A 27,153-nucleotide genomic window follows, 5' to 3' on the forward strand; every position below is an offset into this window, starting at 1 on the left:
GTTGTTTTCCTCGACTAAGACAAAGATGAAAAATGTTCGTCGACTACCTTTTTCCACTGACGAAAACTACATGTAAACTAAGCTATGATGTCTAAAACTAAATATACCGAAGATTTCGTCAACAAATAAAAACTAGATTAAAATGTTACGCTGCGACGCGTTGTGGGCTTGTGGGTTTGTAGATCGGCTATTTTCAGCAAGTGAAAATAAACTGTCATTACGACGGCATCAAGGCCCGCCAAGATACATTTTAGTAGACTAAATCAACTGTAGATTTAGTCGACTAAAATCCTATGATATTTAGTCGACTAAAACTAGACTAACACTAACACATTCCAGGTGACTAAAACTAAATGATAACTAATTTAAGAGACTAATGACTAAAACTAAAATCTAAATTTGCTTCCAAAAACAACACTGGTGCTCTGCTGTGTTCGAGGATGGGCGAGGATTTACTATTCTCTTCCTATCGGGTCGCAACTCTAACGGGGCTGAGCCGGCTTAAGTGAACTTCCCAAACGTTCGACATGGCAACTCGGCTCACTTTAGCTCGCTCTGTGGTCTCTCTCGTGGCTCAAGTTCGCTTGAGACGGCGCCTCTCCGTTGGTATAAAACTATAGGGCGAAAGTATATAGAGTATATATTAATATATATATACTCTAAACTGTGTCGCGCCTGGAAGTAGGAAGAGTAATTCTGTGTGCATAGAGCCTATTCATTCATAGGTGCTACTGTTGCTTCATCTTGGTTTTTTTCCCCCTCTTTATTCTTTATTTCTTTTCAGAAAAAGGCCAATTAGAACAGGCAATTAAGACCACGTAAATTGCCTACATGATAGTGATCTCATGAATGGTTATCATACGCAGTAGATTAATCAATGTGAAGTGTTCATTAGTGCCGAGATACAGTAGCTCCGAGATAACACTGAACCCTGGCTGTCTCCGCTAAAGCAGTTGAAAAGTACCAGGTCGGTACGACACTCAGAAAACCTCACACTGGGTCAAACCAAAGTTAAACGCCTCCAAAAAACCTTCAATTAATTGAGTAATGACTTTCTGCCTTTACTACACAAACCCCCATAGTGTCTCTATTCTGGGGTGAAGTTGGTGAACATTTGTTCAGCGAAGACATGTGGTGTAGAAAGGCTGATATAGCCTTGAACTGTATGCGAGTAGTACCACCTTTCTGAATATTGTGTTAAGACAAGCATTGTACTGGGAACAGTTAATAATCTCCGATTTAAACTATGCAGTACGCACATATAGCAACTGAAGGCATTTCAAAGGAACTCAGCTTTCACTTCACTCCAAACATTCAACAATCATAATCGCACCAAGCTTCAACCAGTCTTTCTTAGACTAGATAAAGACGTAAAAACATTCTGAACATTGGAAGAAGTGTGATTAAAGGGGTGAACCACAGGCAACAGGAATGTGGGCCCTCTCCTATTACAATACTAAACCACCAGGGCCTGATTTCACAGAACCTTTTCTTCCTCAGCAGTTCTCAAAGTGGGGTCGGGGGACCCCCAGAGGTCCATGGGGGATTCCAGGGGGTCGTCGGTCCCCAGCTAATTGATAGTTAGTGTAGAAGCCATCCTCACCGTTTTGTATGTCTATTTATTATTATTATTAATAACACATCTCTGCCAGCAGAAGATGAGCAGCAAGCATCTAAACAACTCACCTTCACTGTCCCTGTGGAAACGGATGCATCACAAGAACCAGAGGTTGAGACCAGTCTCCCTGTTTCTGTGGACGATGCTGAGGTAGTGCAAGAGATCCCTATTGAAGCTGAGAACAACCCATCTCTGCCCGTAGATGATGACCAGCAATTGGGTGATGCTCAATCTTCCACTGCCATTGAGGAGAGGGAGATGCCTGTTCTCAAAACGAGAGGAAGAGGGAGAAAGGCTAAAGAGGATTTGGCTGAGACTCAAGAGGCACACGAAGAGGCTGTCCCAGCTGAGAAGCCTAGAATAGAAGAGGAAGGAAGATCAAGCCCGGAAACAAAGAGTGTTGTGACTCATGAATCTACAGAGGTCCTGGACAAACCGCTCACCATCGCCACAGAGACGTCAAAGAAAGGAACCACAGTGAAAGAACAAACACTCTTAACAGAGGTTATTTCAGAGGAGCCAAAGGAAAAACCTGCCACTACCTCCATTGCCATTAAGAAAATTGAGCTACCGGTTCTGAAAACAAGAGGAAGAGGGAGGAAGGCAGAACAGGAATTGCCTGAGGCTGTTGAGACTCAAGAGGTACAAAAGGAAGCTCTCATCAACTCACACGAGGAAGCTGTTGTCATCCCAGCTGAGAAGCCACGGCGAGGAGGGAGGAAAACCAAGAAGGAGGCTGTTGAGGCTCAAGAGGTCATCCCAAGCTGTCGTCACCCAACCTGAGGAAGCTGTCGTCATCCAACCTGAGGAAGCCGTCGTCATCCCAGCTGAGAAGCCACGGCGAGGAGGGCGGAAAATCAAGCAGGATACCCAGGTTGTAGCGCCTCCTGAATCTACAGAGGCCCAGGACATACAGCTCACACTGGCCACAGAGAGACCCAAACGAGGGGGCAGAGCTAAAACGGCAACAGTTGTCAAAGAAGTGGAGATCATGTTAGAGGCTGAACCTGCCAAGGATGATGTCCCAGAGGAGAAATGAGACGATGTTCAATCTTCCACTGCCATTGAGGAGAAAGAGATGCCTGTTCTCAAAACAAGAGGAAGAGGGAGAAAGGCTAAACAGGAGTTGCCCGAGGCTGAGACTCAAGAGCCACACATGGAGACTCTCCCAGCCGAGAAGCCTAAACGAGGGAGGAAGAAAGGAATGAAGAAAGGAAATCAAACTGCCTGAAAGTTCTGAAAACAAGAGGAAGAGGAAGGAAAGCTAAACAGGATTTGCCAGAGGCTGTGGAGACTGAAGAGCCACACGAGGAAGCGATCCTTCCTGCTGAGAAACCCAAAAGAGGGAGGAGGAAGATGAAGCAAGAGACCAACTGCCAACTGACTCGAAAGAGATCCAGGACAAGCCGCTTACCATCACCACCAAAGGAAAGTAAATGCAACCAAAAATGACATTGAACCTGTGGACAATCTGTTTCTTTGATCTGCGTACATCCAAAGTCTCGGGATGCATCAGTGGGTTTGTTGGCAATGTGGAAATGTTTGGAACTAACAAAATAGAGCCACAACAGTTAGGAAACAAGTCTGTGACCTGTAAGGGTTCCTTGCCGTTTGTACACTCTCAGAGTTGTGAGGGTCTGTGGCTAAATGCATACCAAACTGGGGGTTCTTGAAATGAAAAATAACTACTACTGCTTTACTAACCGAGCTAGATTCTACAAATGCCTTCTAAATCACTAGTTCTCAAACCTATTCATGCCAAAGTCCCCCAAATTGATAAATATTTGGCCGCAGACACTCCATGGTAAATTGTTTTGTGCCAGGGACCCCCAGAAAAGAAGACTTGTGTTAGGGAAATTCAAAACTATTAAAACATTTTCAAACATCTTCAAGTTTTTTTTCAAAATGTTGAAAGATAGCAGATGTACAAGCTCACCGCGAGGTACTGTGAAAATGTGGCGCATACCTTTGAATATATGTTTACACAGCGGCCGTTTTTAACTCAAATCTTTGCCCGAAACCCCTTCAAGGGGGTCCCCACTTTGAGAACCACTGCTTTACAGACATTCCATGGCAGTCCTGCACTAAAAGGTTCATTAGCTACAACCAACCTGTGAGACCATGGGGTCTATTTCTACAAGATTATGAAACATAGGCCTCTATTAAAATACACCATCTTTAGCTAATTATCTTTAGTAAAAAGGGGACACAAATTAATAAATACAAAAATAATAAAACGTATGTACACATTTCAAACGATACAAACTTCTGTCATAATACTTTCAACTTCTTTTGTCAAAAAAATGCCGTAATATTTTCTTGTTGCTCAAAATGTCTCCTATGTTAGAAAAGAAAAGAAAAACAAAACAAACAAACAGCAACAATCACTTAGGAAATGATAAATTATTAAACCAAAAAATAACCCAACAAAACAAACAATATCCAACACCATCGTAATAATTATAATAATAATAATTCCGTCTCGGATGCAAGTCCTGACACACAAATAATTGTTTTTGCGTTTCTTGCAACATTTAAAAACAAAGACAAAGGAGAAATAAATGGCGGGAACGATCCTCGAAAAAGCCCTGATTTTCTTGCTTCATTGAAATGCAACGAGCTTAATAGAGACGAGTGTCTGTGTGTTGTCTGGTATGATCGATAACTTCCCTTGTACCAACAGGCTCTGGCTGGGCCTGGTAATATGGAGAGACATTGGTCTGGAGTTGATGAGAGGGAGGAGAGGGAGAGTGGGAATAAGTAAAGGGTTAAGTGCACTTTGAACACAGGCATGCTGGATGGAGAGAGGAAGGCATCCACAGAACATGGATAGATAGAGAAAAGACTGACACACAGAGAGAGAGAGAGAGAGAGAGAGAGAGAGAGAGCAGAATAAACAAGAGCAGGATAACTGGAGGTTACGCAGTAACCGTGGTTATATAAGAGATATAAGCGGGGCAGTTATGTTGTCCGCGACCCAAGATTGGACGTGTCCCATAGCGACCTGCCGAGCGTTAGATCTTCATATAACTGATGTGTAGTTCTACAGTCCATAGTGTCGACGGGTCCTTCGATGTTCAAACTCCCATGAAACAGAGGCAGCTTCCTGGTCACCTAACCAAATACAGGAACCAGAAGTATGGGCCTAAACCAGGAAATGGTGTAGCCAAAGCCACGGTAGAAAAAGCATCAATCCCGATTGAAAACTTTGAAAAACCCGAAGCGAAAATTCCCTTCCCAGAGAGTTCCAGAAGTATTTTGGTGGATTTAACATGTCCCGTTGTGAGAAGGCCATATAACCACAACGTGACCCCCCGGCAGAATTTCATCCAACCGTCACCATCACCGAGGGGGACGTTCAAAGCGGACCAAATAAGGGCACGCACGTTAGTAAATGAAACAGAGCCAGTGTTGTCGGATTCCTATAAACGACGCCGGATCCCCAGAAGTCATTGCAGCAGAAGTGTGAAACCGTCATGTTTACGATGTGAATCGGGGCGACGGCATTGAGGCGGAGTGCAAGGTTTGTGAACAGGCTGGGGTCAGTGATGCAGTTTGGCCTAGCAGAAAGTACAAGACAAAACAAAGTATTGGTATTAGCCAGTAACCAAGTAAATTGATTCAAGTACTGTACTTGAGTAACATTTTGGGGTATTTGTACTGTACGACCTAGAGAGAGTACTTTACTTGAGTATTTCCAATTCTCAGTACTTTTACTTCTACTCCACTACATCAAATATTGTACTTTTACCCCACTACATTTATTTGAAAACTGTTTATGATACTGTTTATTATTAGGAAACATACTTTACTTTTGGTACTCCAAGTAGATTTTGATGCCAATACTTTTGTACTTTTATTGAAGTACATTTTGAATTCCAGACTTTTACTTTTATTGAAGTACATTTTGAATTCCAGACTTTTACAAGTTGTAATTAATACCTTTTTTTCCTTTTTTTGGCTTTTTCTGCCTTTATTGATAGGTTGAAAGTAGACTGACATGACTGAAATGGGGAGAGAGATGGGGGGGAAGACACGCAGGAATTTAAGGCCGTCGGGATCGGGAGTCGAACCCGCGGCACGCCGTCAGGCTGGCCCAGTAGCCTAGGTGCCCTGACGGTTGAGCTAACCTTCCGGGCCCAGTATTAATACTTTTGAGTACTTTTCCCACCGCTGGTATTAGCATTATTCTGTAGTGATCCACAGGATAGAGTTAAGCATGAAGATTGTGATTTATTACGGGCCCTTAAAAGTCAGCGCTCAGCTTCAATCGGTAATGTTAAAAAACAGAACCCAAGCCAAAAACCTTTGGTGTAGTCATGGACTCAGACCTGAATTTTAACAGCCACATTAATGAAAAAGAAAAAACACCCGCACATGCAGTGAAAAACTTTAATAGGGAACCAGCAGCAGGCTATCTTTGGAAGACAGCCTGATGAAGGCCGTATAGGAGGAAACGTTGCTGGTTCCCTGTTAAAAAGTTTTTCACTGCATTTGAAGATAGTGTTTTGGCGTCGGGCACTTGGTTGTCCTTCCCCTACGCACCCGTCGCTTGTAGGTGTGCAAAAGCCTTGCTTTCAACAGCCACATTAATACCATTACGAAATCAGACTAGGACTTGTGTCTCAGGAGGATTTAGAAAAACTGCTGCTGCTCTAGAGTCCTAAGGGGAACATATATGACTCTAGTTCTTAGATCTTTACATTGTCTCTCTCCGTCTGTCAAATAATTTATTTCAAAATACCTCTGATATTTTATAAAGCATTGAGTAGTTTAGGGCCAAAAATACATGTCTTATCAGTTTAGTTATTTTCCTTAAAACATTTAATAATCATGAACCATCCTCTCATGTCATTTGGGACAGGTCTGCTTTCTATCCGCAGAATCACAACTAAACATGGAGAAGCAATGTTACATTTGTGTGCACCACATATCTGGGGAAAAAAAATGAAGGAAAACTCCCGGAAAACTGCAGGTCTGCTTAAACTGTACTTTAACCATTCTTCTGCAGGTAAAGAAATTACCATAAAAAAATACCATTGTAAAGATAAAACAAATGTACATTTTCAGGGACTGATCAGAGCATTGCTGTGTGTGTGTGTGTGTGTGTGTGTGTGTGTAAAATCTATAAAGGACCAGGGTTAAGAGAAAGTGAGAGAGACGACGACACAAATACAAGACAATGAGAGAGAGAATGTACCTGTCGGGGCGAGTCGGGCCCCGAGGCCAGTATGCTCCCGGTCCCGTTTCCCTTCCTGAAGAGGCTCTCCAGGCCTCCCGCCCGGCTCAGCTTGCTGGTCCTTCCCCCGTACGAGCCGGGACTGCGCCTCTTCTTCCCGTCCAATCCTCCTCCTGAGGGGCTGTGGGTGGAGGAGGTCTGGTCCTTGCTGGGGGAGGAGTAGGGGGCGCTGGTTGTGGTTGTGCTGCTGGGGTGTTCCAGGCTGGAGGTGGCATCAGCACAAGTTAGTGGGCTCTAGAATTCTGTTTGTTAAAAAAGGTGCAAAGTCAAGGTTTTAGAATTTGCATCCTATGTTAAAATTGGTGGACGCCACAAACGTAACGTGGCAGAAACGATGTTCACGGGTCGGCCATGAGAATCACACCGGGGGGGGGGGCACAAATTGCACAAATATGGGGAGCTACAGCAGAGTTACAGCAGTGTTTACGACCGAAAGGGCCTTTCTGTGTGGAGTTTGCAACTTTGCATGTTCTCCCCGTGTCCCCTATAGGGTAGGTACCCTAAAAAAAACATGCAGTAATCCTGGTCTCTAAACTGCCTCCCCCTGGCCAGCCGGGGCGCCTGATGGAGGGGAAAGGAACTGGTCGTTCATTCCACGCGCTATGTCCGGCCGGGGAAACTCCCCCCCTGTCAGGTGAAAAGAAGCAGCTTGGACTCCTCATGCATAGAAGGAAGCATGAGGTCAGTCCGCTGCCCCCCCCCCAGGTTGCCACAGGAAGTGTAGCGCCCAGGATTACATTAGATAATTGACACTGGGTGAAATAAATGGGTTGCAAAATCGTGGGACAAAAAAAAGAGAAGAAAAAACCGATGGCCATAACTCGCTGACCTTTGCTCTGATCAGCGAAGTATAGCACTGGATTTCAAGGCCGAACATGATGGTTCTACACTTGGAAGTCAAGGTTCTAGACCTGTATTTGTTAAAAATTACAAAGTCAGGGTTCTGCGTTCCAGAATGAAACACATTTAAAAACGACACAGTCTAAAATGCTACCGTTCCCCAGAGTCCTCAGAAAGCCCACAGACAAAACAAGGAGATACAAGGTGGAGAAGAGCTGTTGCGCAATATGTCACAGAGATTTACTATGCCATAATTATGACCTGCTGTGAAATAATGAGGCTGTTGTCACTGGAAGATAAAAACTTTGAGGCGCCGCGTAAAATATTGACTGTTTGGTAACAGTCTATAATTTGATGCAACCCAGAAGTGATTTCGTCGACTAAAACTATGACGGAAATCTTATTTTTTTCACTGATGAAAACCAAATAAAAACAAGATAAAAACTAAGCTAATGATGACTAAAACATATATTTATTTGATTCATCAACAAATAAAGACCAGATTAAAATGTTTGGGAGGGACTAGTGGAGAATAGATCCAGTAAAAGTAAAAGACAATCAAGTCATTTTACGGTTGGTTGCGTTCGGGTGTTGCGCTCTGAAAATAGCAGATCTACAAGCTTGTAGATCTGCTATTTTCAGCATGCGACCGAGTGCAAAATATGCCATTACGACTGCTTCAAGGCCTGCCAAAACACCTTTTAGTCGAGAAAATCAACTGTAGATTGTGTGGACTAAAGTCTTACGATATTTAGTAGACTAGACCAAAACTAGACTAACACTAATACATTTCAGATGACTAAAATATGACAATAACTAAATTATTCAAAAGAATGACTTAAAACTAAACCAAAATTTGCTGTCAAAATCAACACTGCCTCAAAGCCGACCGTTTGGTAACAGGTGTGATTTGATGTATTTCAGAACATGGGAAAAAAACAAGTCTGCAGTGACATCCAACTGGTCAGGCTAGAGCGGATTACAATTATGCTAATACAATTATGCTAATGCTTAGTCTGTCAATTGAGCTCTCACAGAGAATTAGATAGAATGGAGAAAACGAACAGTCGCTTATTTTTTTTTTGCTCAAGTTTAACTGGTGTGTGTTCAAAGTGGGGTCCAGAGACCCTGCAGGGGTCCTTGCCGGGGGGTCCGTAGCAAAGCGAGAAATAGTTTAACCACTTAAGCGGATTAAGCGCTATTATACTTTTAAAAAAATCACACCCGTGTGAAGTAAGTGGTGTGGGGGTCCCCGGAACTTCCAGACCTGCAGGAACGAAATGGCCGAGAAATGACAGTTACCGCGTGGGGGTCCCCGGGGGTCCAGACCCCCAGGAACGCCACCCAGGGGGCCGGGCCGGTTCCGTCGAGCCGCCCCAGGTCCGAAACGGTTGAGAAATGACAGAGTTACCGTGTGGGGGTCCCTCTACTACTGTACTGTCCCTGTACTGTACTGTACTGTCACACCTGAAATCATCATATATATACAGTTAATATGTATGTGTGTGTTAGGCTGCACAACAGTGACACTTGGTTTTGAAGACGAACCAAATGCTATTTTCGTGCTCGGACAGACCCAGCCAGGCAGCCAGAGACACACAAAGCTCCGTAATGAAAGTGTTCTTTCTGCTTTGGCAATGTAAACGTATGTTTTCTCATGCCAATAAAGCCCTTTGAAATTGAATTGAATTGAAAATTGAATTGGTTGCACCAAATGTTTAATGGCACAACGTCACAATGCACCACATCGTCACATGTTGTGACCATGTGGATGTGTTCTTTGTCGCTTTAAAAAGAAATTACATTTTGAAAAGAAAACAAAAATAAAAGCTTGAACGACATGCCCAAAAATATGGACACCCGGTTTGAAAGTGGTTAATTTGATGAAGTAAAAGCCATTATCCCAGTGAGAGAATGTGTAAGAATTATCATAGGTTTCTCTCTCTACACCTACTGTACATGTACAGTAGAGGAATTTGCAGAATTATGCACTAAAATCTCATCCAACAACAAATGTGGGATTTCCGGGCACAGGATCTTTCCAAATGGGTGGTCCGTGGCCTAGTACACATCAATTTGGGCGGTCCTTAAACATTGTATGATTTAGTGGTTGCTTGCAGTACATGCCAAATCCTTGAGTAGGACTGAAGCCCATTAGTCTCCTCCTTGGAGGATCTTTCTGTGCAGCGTGCCATAGCTTCGTCTGATTTAATAAGGAAATAATAAACTACAAATACTTGGTTGTGTGCCGCCAACCAACCGACCTGTTGATGTTTACATCCATGTCTGTCAATCCTGGAAGTCTGGAATTTGAAAATGTATGCGCTTGTTGTATGCACGTTACTATATCTGATTGTTTCCCCCAGATCATCGTGGCCTTGATCCTTGACCAACAAAATCTTATAATTTAATAATTTTACACCATTATACATTTGTGTGAAATCTTGTCATAGTTACTTCTAAATTAATTACATTTTGAGTCGGGTACAGAAACATGCTTTTTGGTGACCCTGAACTTGCCATTGAGGCTGAGCGGACGTTTATGTAACATCTGTGTGATTGAATTCCCTCCAGGCGTCCCTGAGATATCATGTTCACGAGAACATGATATCATGGTGACTAACACACAATGCCATGGCTGTCGCCGGTGGTGGCAGGAAAAACTCCACTCAATCAGTCTCAACATCTTAAATCTGTCATTCTAAACTCAAAAGTCAATTTAAATACAGGCAATTTAAACTCAACACAATGCAGCAAATTGTAAATTCTGTAGAGTCACGGTAAACATTTTCTATGCCCAGCTTTCTGGGTTTGTGTGAACACACAAACATCGAAGACAAAAGTGAAGACGGAAAAGTGAGGACGCAAATTGTGATTGTGCCAGAATGAGATGATGCATGACGATGAGAGCGCCCCTCACTGTCCCTGGCTGGGTCTGTCCGAGCACGAAAATAGCGCTTGGTTTGTTTTCACAACCAAGTGTCACTGTTGCACAGCCATACACATTTTAACTGTATATTTATGATGATTTCGCGTGTGACAGTACAGTACAGTGACAGTACAGTACAGTAGAGGGACCCCCAAATGGTAACTCTGTCATTTATCAACCGTTTCGGACACAGGCGGCTCGCTGGAACCGGGCCGGCACCCTGGGCCTGCGGGTCTGGAAGTTCCGGGGACCCCCCGGGGAGTTGCACAACTTACTTCACACGGGTGTGATTTTTTTTTTTTAATTCAGTAGTCAATTTTAATTCACGACTGCAAATTTAAACTCGGTACAATCTATTTAAATTCAATACGGTCAATTTTGTCCCATCTTCCAGGTGACTTGTTAGTGACTTAGTGAACTGCTTATTCTTGTCATCTTCCTCGACCGCAGTCAAGATAAAAATGACTATTGGTCGTCTGTCCAAGTCAATCAGTTTTTCCGAGTACTATTACTTCCTCCCTGTTTGTTTATACAGTTCATTATTAGAGATTTCATTTGGCCAAAAGATCTGGCATATTCGCCGGAGGCATCGGTTGTGGAACACTTCAATTTTCCTCACGTCTGATTTAATTACTCGCCAGGTCTGGGTAGGGATGCAGTGCTGTACAGCAGAACAGACTTTACATTGCTGTTGTATAGGAGCATCTTGGCTTTAAGGCTGTATTGCTTTGACCTCCAGATGGAACGGAGTTGGGAGAAGGCTCCCTGAGCCTTTCCCAGCCTTGCCTTTATGTCCTTCGATGCCCCGCTGTCCTTACTGAGGAGGCTGCCCAGATACAGTAGGTGAAGTCTTCCACAAACTCAAGTGGTTCCTCATCAATAATGACGGGTTGTGTGGGGGTGGAGTTGACACACAACACTTGTGTTTTGGAGTTGTTGATACCGAGTCCAACCTGTCTGTCTGACCAGGTCATCAGGTCATGATGACCGGGCTCAATCCAATACCTACTGAAGTTTATTTAGTCCAGCACCCATCCAATACCTACTGAAGTTTATTTAGTCCAGCACCCATCCAATACCTACTGAAGTTTATTTAGTCCAGCACCCATCCAATACCTACTGAAGTTTATTTAGTCCAGCACCCATCCAACACCTACTGAAGTTTATTTAGTCCAGCACCCAGCCAATACCTACTGAAGTTTATTTAGTCCAGCACCCATCCAATACCTACTGAAGTTTATTTAGTCCAGCACCCAGCCAATACCTACTGAAGTTTATTTAGTCCAGCACCCATCCAATACCTACTGAAGTTTATTTAGTCCAGCACCCATCCAACACCTACTGAAGTTTATTTAGTCCAGCACCCATCCAATACCTACTGAAGTTTATTTAGTCCAGCACCCATCCAATACCTACTGAAGTTTATTTAGTCCAGCACCCATCCAACACCTACTGAAGTTTATTTAGTCCAGCACCCATCCAACACCTACTGAAGTTTATTTAGTCCAGCACCCAGCCAATACCTACTGAAGTTTATTTAGTCCAGCACCCAGCCAATACCTACTGAAGTTTATTTAGTCCAGCACCCAGCCAATACCTACTGAAGTTTATTTAGTCCAGCACCCAGCCAATACCTACTGAAGTTTATTTAGTCCAGCACCCATCCAACACCTACTGAAGTTTATTTAGTCCAGCACCCATCCAACACCTACTGAAGTTTATTTAGTCCAGCACCCATCCAACACCTACTGAAGTTTATTTAGTCCAGCACCCAGCCAATACCTACTGAAGTTTATTTAGTCCAGCACCCAGCCAATACCTACTGAAGTTTATTTAGTCCAGCACCCATCCAACACCTACTGAAGTTTATTTAGTCCAGCACCCAGCCAATACCTACTGAAGTTTATTTAGTCCAGCACCCAGCCAATACCTACTGAAGTTTATTTAGTCCAGCACCCAGCCAATACCTACTGAAGTTTATTTAGTCCAGCACCCATCCAACACCTACTGAAGTTTATTTAGTCCAGCACCCAGCCAATACCTACTGAAGTTTATTTAGTCCAGCACCCAGCCAATACCTACTGAAGTTTATTTAGTCCAGCACCCAGCCAATACCTACTGAAGTTTATTTAGTCCAGCACCCATCCAACACCTACTGAAGTTTATTTAGTCCAGCACCCAGCCAATACCTACTGAAGTTTATTTAGTCCAGCACCCAGCCAATACCTACTGAAGTTTATTTAGTCCAGCACCCAGCCAATACCTACTGAAGTTTATTTAGTCCAGCACCCATCCAACACCTACTGAAGTTTATTTATAAAGTTGTTAAGCCTGTCTGTTTTAGCCTGCATGTTGTTGTGGTTGATTGATAGGAGAGCAAGTTCGTCTTCCGAGTACTATGGCGGCTTTGACCATTCGTGGAACATTTAGACCTTATATTGTTATTATGTTGTTGTTCACCTTTGCCTTGTGCTATTTTAAGAGTTTTAGGCAATTGAAAACTTGAAAATTGGGACATTCTGCACAATGACTACTTGTACTTTTGGTTCTTTCAGTACATTACTACATACTTTTGTACTTTTACTCAAGTACATTTTGAATTCCGGACTTTTACTTACTATATCCGGTATTGATACTTTTACTTAAGCAAAACATTTGAGTACTTTTTCAAGCATTGTTGACCACCCACCTGTTCTGAGCACTGTGGCCTTGACCTCCATCTGTCCTGGACAGCCAGGCCTCTCCCCTGCTCCCTGGATAGCGTCCCCCGCGCCCGGGGCCCTTCCTGCGGGGGTGGCCGGCCGCCGAGCCCCCCCTGCCCAGGGGGAACGCTGGATGGTCGCTGCCGCCGTTCCTCTTGTGGCCGTCGACGTTCGGAGAGGAAGAAGAGGAAGACGAGAGCGACGAAGACGACGACAGAGACGGAGACGAGGGGTACGCGGCGGGCCTCCTCTTCTTGGCGTCCGCCGCCGAGTCCTCCCTCTCTCTGGCGGGACGCCCCGGACCGGGGGCGTTGGCGGTGCCATTCCGGGGTATCCCCGCCGCGGAGACGGGGGCCGAGGGACCCCGCGTGGCGAAGACGCCCGCCGAGGAGGCCGAGCGGGCGTCGGAGCCGGCGAGCGAGGAGAAAGAATCGGCGGGTGTGGGGGAGGGCAGGAGAGGGGTGAGCGAGGTGGCGGAGGGAGAGACAGAGGAAGAGAGACAGAGGAGGCTTTCTGCTGCTAGCGGCACCTTCCTGAAAGAGCAAAGACAACGGGATGATTTCAGTTAACACACACACACACACACACACATCCATGGAGGAATGTCAGCACACATGTACACACACACACACACACACACACACCCCCCCCCCCCCCCCCTGTTCATTCCCCTTCATTAATAAAAACCAATAATACACTCCAGTAACAGTATGTTGGAACCGAACAGAGGTCAGAATTAAACTAATGGCTTCTGTGCTGGAGGTCACTGATTGAACATAATCAGCTCATTATTATCCCAGAGCAGTGCAGTTCTCGCGCACACACACACACACACACACACACACCTCCACATTTGTGCGTTGAGGTGTCTCTCCACCATGCTCTGCAGGGCCAGTCTCATTCTGTCCCATCGGCGGTCAAACACATAGTGACCACGACCCATCAGCCTGCTGCTGAACACACAGCACTGCAGAGAGAGAGAGAGATAGAGAGAGAGAGAGAGAGAGAGCGGCAGAGAGGCAGAGAGAGAGGCAGAGAGAGAGAGAGAGAGAGAGAGAGAGAGAGAGAGAGAGAGGGAGGCAGAGAGGCAGAGCAGGGGGGAAAGGAAAAAAGAGCGAGTGAGACAGCAGGAGGTGGAGAGAGGAGAAAGGTGGGTGGCGAGAGAGGAAAGTGGAGTAGTAAGGGATGGAGGAAGGAGATATATATATAGAGAGAGAGAAACAGAGAGACAGAAAGAAGTCTTGATTACAATTGACAGCCTGGAATGAAACATAATGAAAGCCTTGAACAACAAGGCTTGCTTTCAGCACTGCATCCCTACAGAGATCTGAGGAATATTGTGAGCAAGAGCGGGTGGATCTGAAAGTCAGTGATGTAATGTAAATAGGTTTTCAATGTAATGAGTCCCGGGATGCAGGGATGGTCTTTTAGATGAGTCCCAGGGACATTTTATGAGTGCCACTTCAATGAAGTTAGGAGGCATATTTTGCCATTTTCTTTTTACAAATTGCAGCATTTAACTCCCATTTCATTTCATATGGTTATATTCATGTAGAAAACAGAAGAAGAAATGATTATTATAACTAAAGCTAGCAAAATAAACTAGAATGAAAAAAAGAAACAGTACAGCAGTACAGTAATGCATCCCGTGGATGCAGAGGTCGTTGTCTTATTGCGTCCCTTAACTATAAACTGCGTTTTGGGATGCAAAATGCACGGCAACAAGTCCCGACAAAACACATTTCAGTCGACTAAATCACCTGTAGATTTATTCGACAAAAACTAGGCTAAACACTAAAACATTTCAGGTGACGTTTCGAGAGACTATATATGACTAAAACTAAAATAACACTGTCTGAAAGCACGAGTTACTCATTCTACACACACACACACACACACACACACACACACACACACACACACGCACACACACACACACACACGTATGTACAGTACTGTCAACTGAACTGGATGTGAAAGGATTCGCTGAATAACTGATGCATTTACAGCATCAAATGTTGGTAATTGCATCATCTTAAATCGTGGACGTTCTAACGTCTGACATGTTCCATTTAGAACTTCACCAAAAGCAGCTCGTCTACGCTCCATCTTATATACCGTAATTAAAAAGGAATGATTGATTTTGACTAAGATTGTTATAAGTGTTTTTTTTGCTCTGGCATGCTACTCTTAAGCATAGTGGTTCCCAGCACTGGTTGGTGCTCTGACGAAACTCCTGGTATAGGGAAGATATTTGCATTTGCATCCTGGGGCCATAAGGTATGTATTAAGAGTGCTTATGTACTATGCATGATGCACTATACGTGAAAAGGAAACTGCAGGTGGTGTATGCACATTTTCAGGAAGTGTGTCATGTTGCAAAATTAAAAGGGTCATCATAGCAACATGAAATCTCCATCCATTTAAAATTGGTTTATTCTGCTCAAGATCACATAAGACTTGGCTATGTCCATTTAGTCAGAGGATATTAATAAAATCTGGGAATTAATTTCTTACCACAACTTTTCTTCACCAATGTGTTTGTAAAGGTGTCTGCTAACATATTCCACATTGGTTTCTATTACAACCAAGTGGACCACAACCAGCTGATGAAAGTTGGGGTACCATTAAGAAACCAATTTAAGGCCAAATGTTCTAAATGTCATTATACATTATGTAGCATGTGACATGCTGTGTACGAAAAACACTCCTTGGGCTAAAAACATCCATAGCCGTTGTGGCCATTTAGCCCAAGGAGTGTTTTTTGTGCAAAACTAATGCTTGGAATGGGTTCAGAATCATGAAAACCCCTAATGACCTTTTCTATTTTGTATTCAGACAGCCAGCAATGGGTAGAACACTCCCAAAAAAAATAACATCAGATTAAGAACAGTTCATCCAGAATTCTCTTTGAAATCACACAGTGGTGAAATTCAGTTAGCTTTAACCAATTATACATCAAAAAGTGATAATTTCCTCCGGCCAAACTCTTAAGCCACTGTGAGGTAGACTCAGACCCAATTAGAACAATTACACATGAAACTAAACTAAAAGAAGAAGAAAAACAATCACACCCGTGTGAACTGAGTTGTGCAACTCCTCTCTCTCTCTCTCTCTCTCTCTCTGTAATTAGCAGGCAACAGTGCAACACTATCTCTCTCTCTCTGTTTCTGGCACAACAGTGCCACTTTTGCCCCTACTGGTACTCATAGTCACATAGGTTAGGACGGACATTGCTGTTCCTTGGAGTGGTTGCACCACTCAGAAACATCCTAAATGTAAAGTTCTCCTTCAAAGCTGGCAACTGTAAGTTCAAAGAAAAGTTCAAAGATTCCGCTTGTTGTCGTTATTTAGACTTTTGTTTATCAGACAAAACATTATTTGCTGAGCTCAGATGCTGAGAATCAGCAATAGCCTTGACAAACACACACCTGGGAGGTGTCCGTGTGCATGTGTGTGTGTGTGTGTGTGTGTGTGTGTGCTCGCGCACGCTCATGTGTCTGTGAGCGTGCATGTCTATTAAGTAAACAAAGAACAAATAAAATAATCACACCCGTGTGAAGTAAGTGGTGCAACTCTGTGTGGGGGTCCCCAGAACATCCAGAGCCCAAGGAAACGTGTCCAGGGGGCTGGGCCGGTGAGCCGCCCGGACACAGCCAGCCAGCCACCCACAGACACACAAAGCTGCGTAAGGAAGTACTTCAAAAAATACAAGAGCACCCATCCATCTCTTAACAACAGAACTACTGTAAAACTGCAGTCCATATACTCACGGCCAGCGGTCGGGGGTGGTGGGTGGAGAAATGGCAGGCCGGTCGGTCAGACGCGTCGTCTGAAGTCTCCATGTCTCCATCGTCACTGGAGAGACGAGAGTTGTCCCCCACCGGCCTCCCCCAGCCGCGGGGAGAGGGCTCTGGGTTGGAGGAGGCCGGGGCTGGAGCCGGCCTCCCCCAGCCGTGGGGAGACGGCTCTGGGTTGGAGGACGCCGGGACCGGCCTTCCCCAGCCGCGGGGAGACGGCTCTGGGTTGGAGGAGGCCAGGGCCGGCCTCCCCCAACCACGGGGAGACGGCTCTGGGTTGTAGGAGGCCGGGGCCTCTGGGTTGGAGGAGGCCGGGGCCGGCTGAGCAGCAGGGAGCGCAGCGGAGCTGGAGGTCAACCCAGGCACCCTTTAGAAGGGAGGGAGCACAGGGGTAGGGAACACATTAGAGGGAAAGAAGCATACGAAATGTGGAAAAGGGAAGAGAGGGGAAGAGAGGGATGGAAAGGGAGAAAGATGGAAGAAAAAAGGTAGATTATTACTAATTATTTTCAGACGATGCTGCGTACAGTACATCTAGAAAAAGACTGCAAACTGGATTTTCCAGAAGTTGTGAGTTGAATCAGGGCAAGGCAAGGCAAGTCTATTTGTATAGCACGTTGCAATACACAACGGCAATTCAAATTACTTTACAGAAAGCCTAAAAAGGCATTAAAAGAAATAAATGGCAACCAACAGACCAAAAGAGTGACTTGCAAAGTGCAAGATGGCGGCATCAACCCATGCCAACAATCAACAGGTGGAATGATACAAGAAAATGAGTGCTAGGGACGTGAGGTAGAGTGTTAAGAGGTGTTTGCTAGGGAGTGAGGTAGAGTTTTAAGAGGTGATTGCTAGGGAGTGAGGTAGAGTGTTAAGAGGTGATTGCTAGGGAGTGAGGTAGAGTGTTAAGAGGTGATTGCTAGGGAGTGAGGTAGAGTGTTAAGAGGTGATTTCTAGGGAGTGAGGTAGAGTGTTAAGAGGTGATTGCTATTTGCTAGGGAGTGAGGAAGAATGTGAAGATGTGATTTATAGGGGGTGAGGTAGAGGAGAGCTGTTTGCTAGGGGGTGCGGTAGAGGAGAGCTGTTTGCACTGACGAAAACTACCTACATGGAAACTAAATGAAAACTAAGCTACGATGACTTAAACTAAGACTAAATATACTGACAATTTTGTAGGAACAAATAGGAAGGGACTAGTGGACAAGAGATCCAGTATAAGTCATGTTACACTTGGTTTGTATGCTAGCGCGACGTGTTGTGAGCTTGTAGATCGGCTATTTTCAGCACGTGTGAAATCAGTCATTACGACGGCATCAAGGACCGCCAAAATACATTTTAGTCGACTAAATCAAATGTAAATTCAGTCGACTAAAATCTTATGTCCGTGAAAAATAAAAAATGATTAATTTATTTATTACAAGATGTATTTATATCAGCGAGTCTTACTTAATTTACGCTAAACAAACATTAAAGTGTCTAAAAAACAACCAGTCCTGTGATTATGTATGACTTTCAGTCCACTAGAGTCCATTAGAGTAGGCCTACCGTAGTAATTAGTTTTAATCTTTTCTGCTCAATCTTTTATCTTCTCTTTTTACTGTGTTTGAAATGTATCGTGTTTTTGTATGCCGTCCACTCATGTCCTGTTGTGTTAGTGATGCTAATCCCGTCCTTCAAATAAACAAATAAAGTAAAGTAAAGGAAGGTAAAGTCCATAGAACTGACTGGCACGAATTACATCACAATAAACCACTGGTATGCTCCGCTTTTGTCAAAGCCCTGACAATGTCCTAGTTGAAGCAAACATGTGTTTTCTCAATTAAAAGTGGACGTGAGTTCCAAAATGATAAATGATGCCCTTCTCACTGACAAGACTTGGCACACATGACATCTATCACCCAGATTTAGTTTACAGTACCACCTAGTGGGGAGCAAGGCCAACTGCAACAGAAGCCTCCACTTCAGTTGAAACTTGAAATGTTTCAGTAAGTGGATTCAAAGTAAAAGGTTATCTATTAAAACACTCAACAAATGTTGAATAAAAGTCACTAAATCTACAGCTAAATGAAATGCATCTAGCGATAGAAGTAATGTGGTTTTTAGCTTTCCATGTTGCACAAACTGGTCATTGAAATAGCGCCTTATGTATCTATACAGAGAAAATGAAACTAAATCAGGAAATCCTCCATTAAACACAAAAAACTGTATGTGTCTGCCTGTCGATCACTGTGCTTCTCAGAGAGAGAGATAGAGACTGTGTGTGTCTGCCTGTCACACGTGCGTGCGTGAATGAATGATTGAATGAATGAATGAATGATTGAGCCCGTACCTTGGTATGTGTGCGTTGGCCAGCCGTAGTTTCAGCGTGGACAGGGGTCGTCCGTTGGGGCAGTGAGGCCTGCTGGGAGACGTAGTTTCCTGTGACATGGCAGCCATGCTGACGCTGTCCTTCCTGGCTTGCTGCGGTGCGTCTTCCTTCTCCTTTGGCGTGTCCTTCTCCTTGGCCCGGCCCTTGTGCTCGGCCAGGAGGCTGTCGAAGGCCTTCTTGCGCCCGGGCACCGCTCTGCGGTGAGTCAGGGAGTGGGTCTGGATTTGGAACACACACACACACACACACACAAACACAGGATAAGGTTTAGGAACAATAACACATGGACCGCCATTGGCGAGTATACTCGTCAATAATGGCCTTTCTTGGCCCCACCCTTCTCCCATTGTTTATATTGTGTTTAGGTTCCAAGATGGCCGCAGCACCAGGAGGGGGTGGGGCGGAGGTGAGCGGGCGGGGTCGACATATGCCCCTTACTGGGCTGCATTCAAGACACCTGCCTTGTGTCTGACACCTGTCTGAACACAGCTTTGATGGATGTGTTCTGCCCCCCCTCCCCCCATCAAACAAAATGTTTGGTCAAACCATATGGGCTTCCATTGGAAATGCATTGGAGCGGCCATTACACACAGACACAAGACAAACGCAAGATGGGTGTCTTGAATTTGCTCACCTCTAGGCTCACCTCCACCCCACCCCCTCCTGGTGCTGCGGCCATCTTGGAAACTAAACACAATATACACAATGGGAGAAGGGTGGGGCCGAGAAAGGCCCTCATTGGAATCCAGCGGACGACTGCCATGGACGAGTAACACTCGTCATTTAAGGGCTTTTATTGATTGAATATGAATGAATCTATAATTATGAAAGGCTCTAGGTTGCCCGGGGAACCGGAAGTGAATAGTCTGCCTCCGTCCGCCTCAATTATTTTCGCAGATTGCGTTTTTGGTCAGAACGAGCTTCATTCATGGCCTACAACTACGTAGCCACGTAGCTACGTTTGAATAGCCGGCATATAAATAAGTGGATACACCGATTTTGATGCTATATCAACTCCTTTAGCTGGGGACCCCCTTCAACGACCCCTGGGGGTCCCAAGATGCCCACCTTGAGAACCACACAACACGTTTAGAGCTTGTAGAGGCCATTTTACATTAAAAAAAAAGGGCATTAGTTTACAATGCATTTCTGTTCCCGAGTTTTAAACAATCACGTCTTATCTTTTCTTTCGTGAGGATTCACAGTGAATCCTACTAGACCCTTAGCTCGACATATAGTGTGAATAATATCGCCATGGAAACCGAACCCGTTGATTTATAGCCGAGGTCAAAAATAAACACAAATAGGCCACAGTGTTACAGGAAGTCCATAAATCACGCTGCAAGCATCCAATAAGGGCCATTCTTTAATACCAAAATAGGTACAAACTACAGTAGTGGCAGAGATACAAAGATAAGAATGGGAGATAACCACTTAACCCCTCTTAGTAAACCCCATTATTTTACTGTGTACTTGGACCACTTTTTTCCAGTCTATTACATTTTTGGTGAAGCGATTAAGTGTAGACGATCTACAGTGTACAATAAGCTCACAACACGTCACGTTGTGATATTGTAGATCATCTATTTTTGGCCAATGCCCCCCCCCCCCCCCGCCCCCCTCACTCACACATTTAGGGGTGCAACAGCTAAATCAAACTAAACAATGTAATTGATTATTTAAAAAAAATCTTCTTTGAAAAAATCCAATCTTCTTTGAAGTTCCACAATTTTGTCCTACTGTTAACGAAATTAGTCTAAGCAAATAGGTTGCTGCTAATCCAAAATGGATGTTCAAAAATACATTTTAAAGACATTTTAAACTATATTTTTTTGTGCGCGGAAATGACGAACAGATGACAGCTTCCTTTCTCGGCTTTTGGGAGGCGTAGTTCCAGACTCTTTAAGCATTTGGAGATTGTGGAAAGTCTGGCTGCGTGAGACTACACTACACTCACAGACAGAGGTGTCAATGCCCCCACCCGCTTCAAGCTAAATTAATTATGTTATGTTGACACATTTTCTTTATTACATAATAAGCAGGTGGGTGTGATCAGGGCAAATTAAAGGCCAACACACTGAACCAACCCCCTCTGTGTAATTACTCCGTCTGTCATGGCTACTCTGAACACCAACCACCACACTACCACTTATTAACTACACAGCTATCTGTGTGTGTGTGTGTGTGTGTGTGTGTGTGTGTGTGTGTTCTCAGAGTCCCATGCTGTCTTTCTGTGCTCAGAGTCCAATGCTGTCTAAGTGCGTGTGTGAGTAGTGTATGTCACCACCTCGAGGCCTTCCACATCAGCCGTCTACACTGCGTGATTTCTTTCTACGTCCGAGCATAGACATGGTAACGCCCCGCCTGCCTCTGATTGGCCTACCGACACTGCCCGTCTTGCCTGTCCTCCGAGATGCAAGGCTACTCCGAGGTGGGAAATAATACAAGTACAAGAGAATGGCAACACGTGACAGTAACTTGTAACTTTAATTTTTGTAGAAGAGCTCCCGACCGGATCATACAGACTTTTGAAACAGAGACCAGGCTTTCCTCCGAGGTGGTGGAAACTATAAGCCTGGTGAGCAGAGGCGTATCTACAATAAGGCGAGGGCAGGCGTCCGCCTGGCCAAAATCCATACAATGAGAAAAAAAAGAGGACAAAAACAAGACCTGAGAACTATTAGTGGACAGCTGATTGGCCGTCACGGTAGAGCGCGACCCTCAATCACCCATTGGAATGTAAATGCAAGCCTTTCAGCCTTTGTATCCTACTCGTCTGGCAGGTATATCTCCTTGAAAACCTTTAGTGCTACGATTGTGCGCGGGGAGACGACAATTAACACATCTTGCCTGTCCAAAATGTAATTCTTGCCTGCCCAAAATGTAATTCCTGGAAACGCCACTGCTGGTGAGGCGAGGTTACTTGCTGGATAGTCTGCCACGAGGTTTTCTTTTTGCAGATAAGTAAGCTAGGCTTACCATACGTCCTCTTTTGCCCGGACAAGTCCTCTTTTGGGGGGCTGTCCGGGCAGTCCGGGGGGGTTTTATAAACCCTTATAAATTCCTTCAAATGCCCAGGGTTTTACACGTATCACCTGTAGTGTATCGCTACGCTCACAGACCATTCAGACCAATGTGTATTACAATGCACGTTCAATGGTTCGTAGTGGAAAAACACTGAGAGGTGGACTTTCAGCCCGAACCCCGGAATGTGTAATATTCATAACTCTGCATGCGCTGCGCGCTGACAGCACTGGTCCCAGACATATCTAGACTGTTGTGTTGTCTGCTCTCCGTGAGGAAAGCTTGAAATGCCAAAGAACTATCTCATCATTGACATGCAGAAAAAGTAGGCTACTGTTTTCTTAGCTTTGTGACTGACCAATTAGAAGCAGATTGTATTGTCTGCAAAGGAACTATGTGTCTGTCACAAATAAAAGTTCTGTCCTGCAAGCCCATGTCATGTCAACAACATAGACAAGGCAGCTGTGCGCGAGGCGAGTCCTTCTGCAAATTTAATTGACCAAATATTATTTTGTACAACCTAGCAAAGCATAAGATATGATGGTTTGGAGAATAGGCTGGTCTCTCTTTTTACAAGAGATAAGCCATTGCATACAGGTTCTCAGACTTTTTAATTTCAAGGACCCCATAACTCTGAGAGTAAAACCAAATGGAGGACCAACAGGTGGGGGCCGAGTCCCCCACACTGAACCACACTGAACCACACTACAGGACCAACAGGTGGGGCTGAGTCCCCCACACTGAACCACACTGAACCACACTACGTACAACTAACCCAGTTGGACACTACAGCTCCATCTGGTGGATGGAGCTGCAGCCATAGACAGAGAGCCATAGACAGAGAGCCATAGACAGAGAGCCATAGACAGAGAGCCATAGAAAGAGAGCCATAGACAGAGTTACGCAAAATGCGTTCACTTCATGGGGCTTCAGTCCAATGGCGGCTCTCCTACATAGACTTCTATTGAGAATGGGGACGACAAATAGGGACAAGTCCTGGACCGGAAGTAGGCAGAAATGCATCCAGCCCAGCTTTAATGATCTTAAATCCCTTTATTTTGGATTGTTTTGTAGCAATCGCACAACGAAAACAATGTATTTCAAACTCCAGCTTGTCCCTCTCCAGCCTGCATGAACAGCGCTCGGTTTCTGCCCCCTCAACATCGCAACTCTTCTATTAGATGGCTCTGGCTCCTCCAACAAGGACTGCACTAGGGCTGTCACGATTACAAATTAAGTTCATGATGAATTGTCACACAAATAATTGGGTTTAGCGATTTAATTGTGTTTTGTCTTTGCATTGAACATGGGAAAGGTTACAATTTGTATTTCTGTTTGCCTTTTAGGCTCCGTAATCACAAATTGCACAGGGCAAATGACAAATAACTTAAAAATACAAAGAAACCACAGACACGAGTAATTATACGGATGGATTGTCATCATTGAGCACGATGGACAACGTTGTGTGTGTGTGTGTGTGTGTGTGTGTGTGCGTGCGCGAGAGTGTGTGTCTGTGCATGAGCTACCTTGCATGTGAGAGAACGTGTGCAGGATCGTTTGCTCTCAGGATCCTGGACTCCACAGTGCTTGTCAGGATCAAACACCCTGCCTGCAAAACACACACACACACACACACACACACACACACACACACACACACACACACACACACACACACACACACACACACACACACACACACACACACACACACACACACACACACACACACACACACACACACACACACACACACACACACACACACACACACACACACACACACACACACACACACACACACACACACACACACACACACACACACACACACACACACACACACACACACACACACACACACACACACACACACGTTGAGAACCACTGCATTACGCGAAAGACCCCCAAATGCTACCACTTTTTAGTATTCTTTTCTTTTTCCATTTATACAGCGCTTTTAATATCCAAAGTGCTTCAACTAGATTGTGCATTACATTCACCCATTCATACACCGATTGTAGAGGAAACCATCCAAGGCACCAACCTGCACATGGGGAGCAATTAGGGGTTCTTGCTATAGGAGTCTTGCTCAAGGACACTTCGACAGTAACTCTGGGGCAGTGTTATTTTTGGCAGCAAATTTAGATTTTAGTTTTAATCATAGTCTCTTGAATAGTTTTCATTTAGTTTTAGTCACATGGAACGTGACTAAACTAAGCTATATACTTAAAATTGTGGGAAACAAACCCCACAGTCTGGCTCGCGACGGCATCTAGTGGTGAGCCAGCTGACTGTCAGCTGCACACAAACACTTCCTGATTACATTGCATTAGCACCTGAGTAACATAGCCAGTGGCAGCACGTGCTCCTGCTGCCAACTATTGCTCGTTGCCACATTCGTCAAGCCTTCGTTACGTCCGTAACTAGAAACAACATGGAACGGATGAATATAAACTAGGGCCGGGACTTTAACGCGTTAATCGAGATTAATTAACTACAGAAAAATTAATCGCGATTAACTACAGATAAATTAATCGCACCTTTTTGTTTCCCCCATAATAAAGTTTTTTTTTTTTTTTTCTCATGCCCAGCCATGTAAAGCACATTTGAGTATTCATATACACACTGAGACACTTTATACAGTATAGGCACTTGCTGCCTACCTATCACCTGCCTATATATCACTGTTGGAATCAAACGCATTTTTCTATTGAGTTGTGTGCACTGGAAATAATAAAAAGTCCCCCCATTCTGTGTTGCCTATAGAACTGAAGGTCTGAAAAAAACAGTAACATTATGAAGTACATTTTTCTTTTGTGATGTCACTGAGATGTACTTCATAATGTTACTGATTTTTTTCAGACCTCCAGTTCTATAGGCAACACAGAATGGGGGGGACTTTATTATATCCACACAACAAGTCTAAGGTATATTCATGACAGTAAAATGTTGAAAACGAGTGGAATCCCGTAGTCACTATTCACTGGGATACCAAAAACATTTGAAAAAAAAAGGTTTCTCACTGTTCTCGGGTTAAATATGCGATTAAAATGCGATTAATCGAGATTAATTAACTACAAAGCCTCTGATTAATTAGATTTTTTTTTTAATCGAGTCCCAGCTCTAATATAAACACAAGGCTTTGGGGAAAAAGTTCATGTTTACCAAGACAATGTAGGCCTGTGGAATAACGGAACAAAATGTGTTTATAGCGGGGTTGGGCAACTTTGACGATGGAGAGGGCCACTATAGTTTCACACTCACTCCAGATGGGCCACGTTGCATATTACTCTGGTAGCAAAAATACTAGAGTAATTACGAACTACAAGCTCAAAATGCGTTGCACTGCGATGCGTTCGGTCAACCTGGGCAACGTGAAATCGCGACACCCAACTTAATATTTTGAAGGCAAAAATAAAGGCCAACAAAAAAATAAAGATGTGCGTGCGCGTGTGCTCCAGCAAGCACTGACAAAGTTAGGCGCCCATGTTTAATAGAAAGCAATTAGCATTAGCGTTAGCGAACAAGTCCCTGGAGCCAGGGCGGAAGGAGGGCGTGGTCTCAGAGCTCCGTAGCAACAGTCAACAGGTCAGTGTAACCACTGTAATTGACAACATGCAGGCTGCTGTTTGGTTTAAACCCTGTAATCTTTGCATGTGTGTACACAAGAGTGAATGATTTGAGCTGCACAACAAACAGGTAGGCCGGCAAGGCAGGAGGGAGTACACGAGACACTTGAATGAACACACACACAAACACACAAATGAACACGCAAAGACTCACGGACAATCCATCTGAGGTTAGGAGGCAGTGTTGTCATAGAAAGTAGGAGAGAGAGAGAGAGAGAGAGAGAGCGAGAGACAGAGAGAGAGAGAGAGAGCGTTGGGGGAGGAGGTGTAGAGGAATCTTATAAAGCGAAGTGGATCTTGGCAGAGGAAGCTCATGAATTAAGAGTGTAAATCAGAGAGTTGGAACGCAGCGTGACAGAAACACAGGAACGCAGCACAAACAACATACGGAAAGAATAGAGAGGAGGGCACAGAGAGAGAGGGAGAGGGGAGGGCCGCGGGAGAGAGAGAGGGATGGAGCGACAGACAGAGGGATGGATGGATAGACGGACAGAGGGATGGAGGAGAGGTATGGACAGACAGACAGACAGAGGGAGGGAGGGATGGAGGCAGGAGGAGAGGTATGGACAGACAGACAGAGGGAGGGAGGGATGGCTGCAGAGAGACCAAGTCAAGCCCGACATGAGAGAAAGGGGAAGAGAGAGAATGTATTTCTGTGCAACATCCAGTCAGACTCAGCAAGCAGGTCAGCAGGTCAAACATGCGGCTTTCATCACTCAACAGCGTTGGAAATAAAGCAGTGGCTAAAGTATCAATACTACTCAGTGGAGGAAAGTAAGTACATTTACTTAAGCACTGTACTTCTTAAGTACAGTTTTGAGGTATTTGTATTACCAATTTCTAATACTTTTATTTCTACCCCACTACATCGCAGAGTCAGATATATTCATTTGACAACATAAGTTACTAGTTACTTTGTAAATTTTGATTGTTATTACAAAACATACAATTAACCACTTCAACAGTATATATTGTCGTCCATTTGAAAATAGCCGATCTAC

The 27,153-nt window shown here is 44.4% G+C and overlaps 1 protein-coding gene across 2 annotated transcripts in view; it reads right to left on the bottom strand.

The window, feature by feature from the left end:
- Nucleotides 1-748: 748 nt before the first annotated feature.
- atxn7l1 (ataxin 7-like 1) overlaps nt 749-27,153 on the bottom strand; it is a 41,935-nt gene continuing 15,530 nt past the window's right edge. Inside the window, exons 6-12 of one of the 2 annotated variants that reach the window (XM_080757179.1) lie at nt 24,047-24,129; nt 19,458-19,714; nt 17,102-17,495; nt 14,174-14,295; nt 13,316-13,861; nt 6,819-7,059; nt 749-5,178 (exon numbers count right to left, since the gene is read on the bottom strand). In XM_080757179.1, coding sequence (XP_080613305.1) covers nt 5,161-5,178; nt 6,819-7,059; nt 13,316-13,861; nt 14,174-14,295; nt 17,102-17,495; nt 19,458-19,714; nt 24,047-24,129 — 1,661 coding nt within the window. In that variant the 3' untranslated portion in view covers nt 749-5,160. Of the gene's footprint in view, nt 5,179-6,818; nt 7,100-13,315; nt 13,862-14,173; nt 14,296-17,101; nt 17,496-19,457; nt 19,715-24,046; nt 24,130-27,153 lie in introns of those variants that run through there. The other variant, XM_080757180.1, reaches the window with a different exon arrangement.

The sequence above is a fragment of the Protomyctophum bolini genome (genome assembly GCF_963924005.1).
Source record: "Protomyctophum bolini genome assembly, chromosome: 23".
Taxonomy (NCBI): Eukaryota; Metazoa; Chordata; class Actinopteri; order Myctophiformes; family Myctophidae; genus Protomyctophum; species Protomyctophum bolini.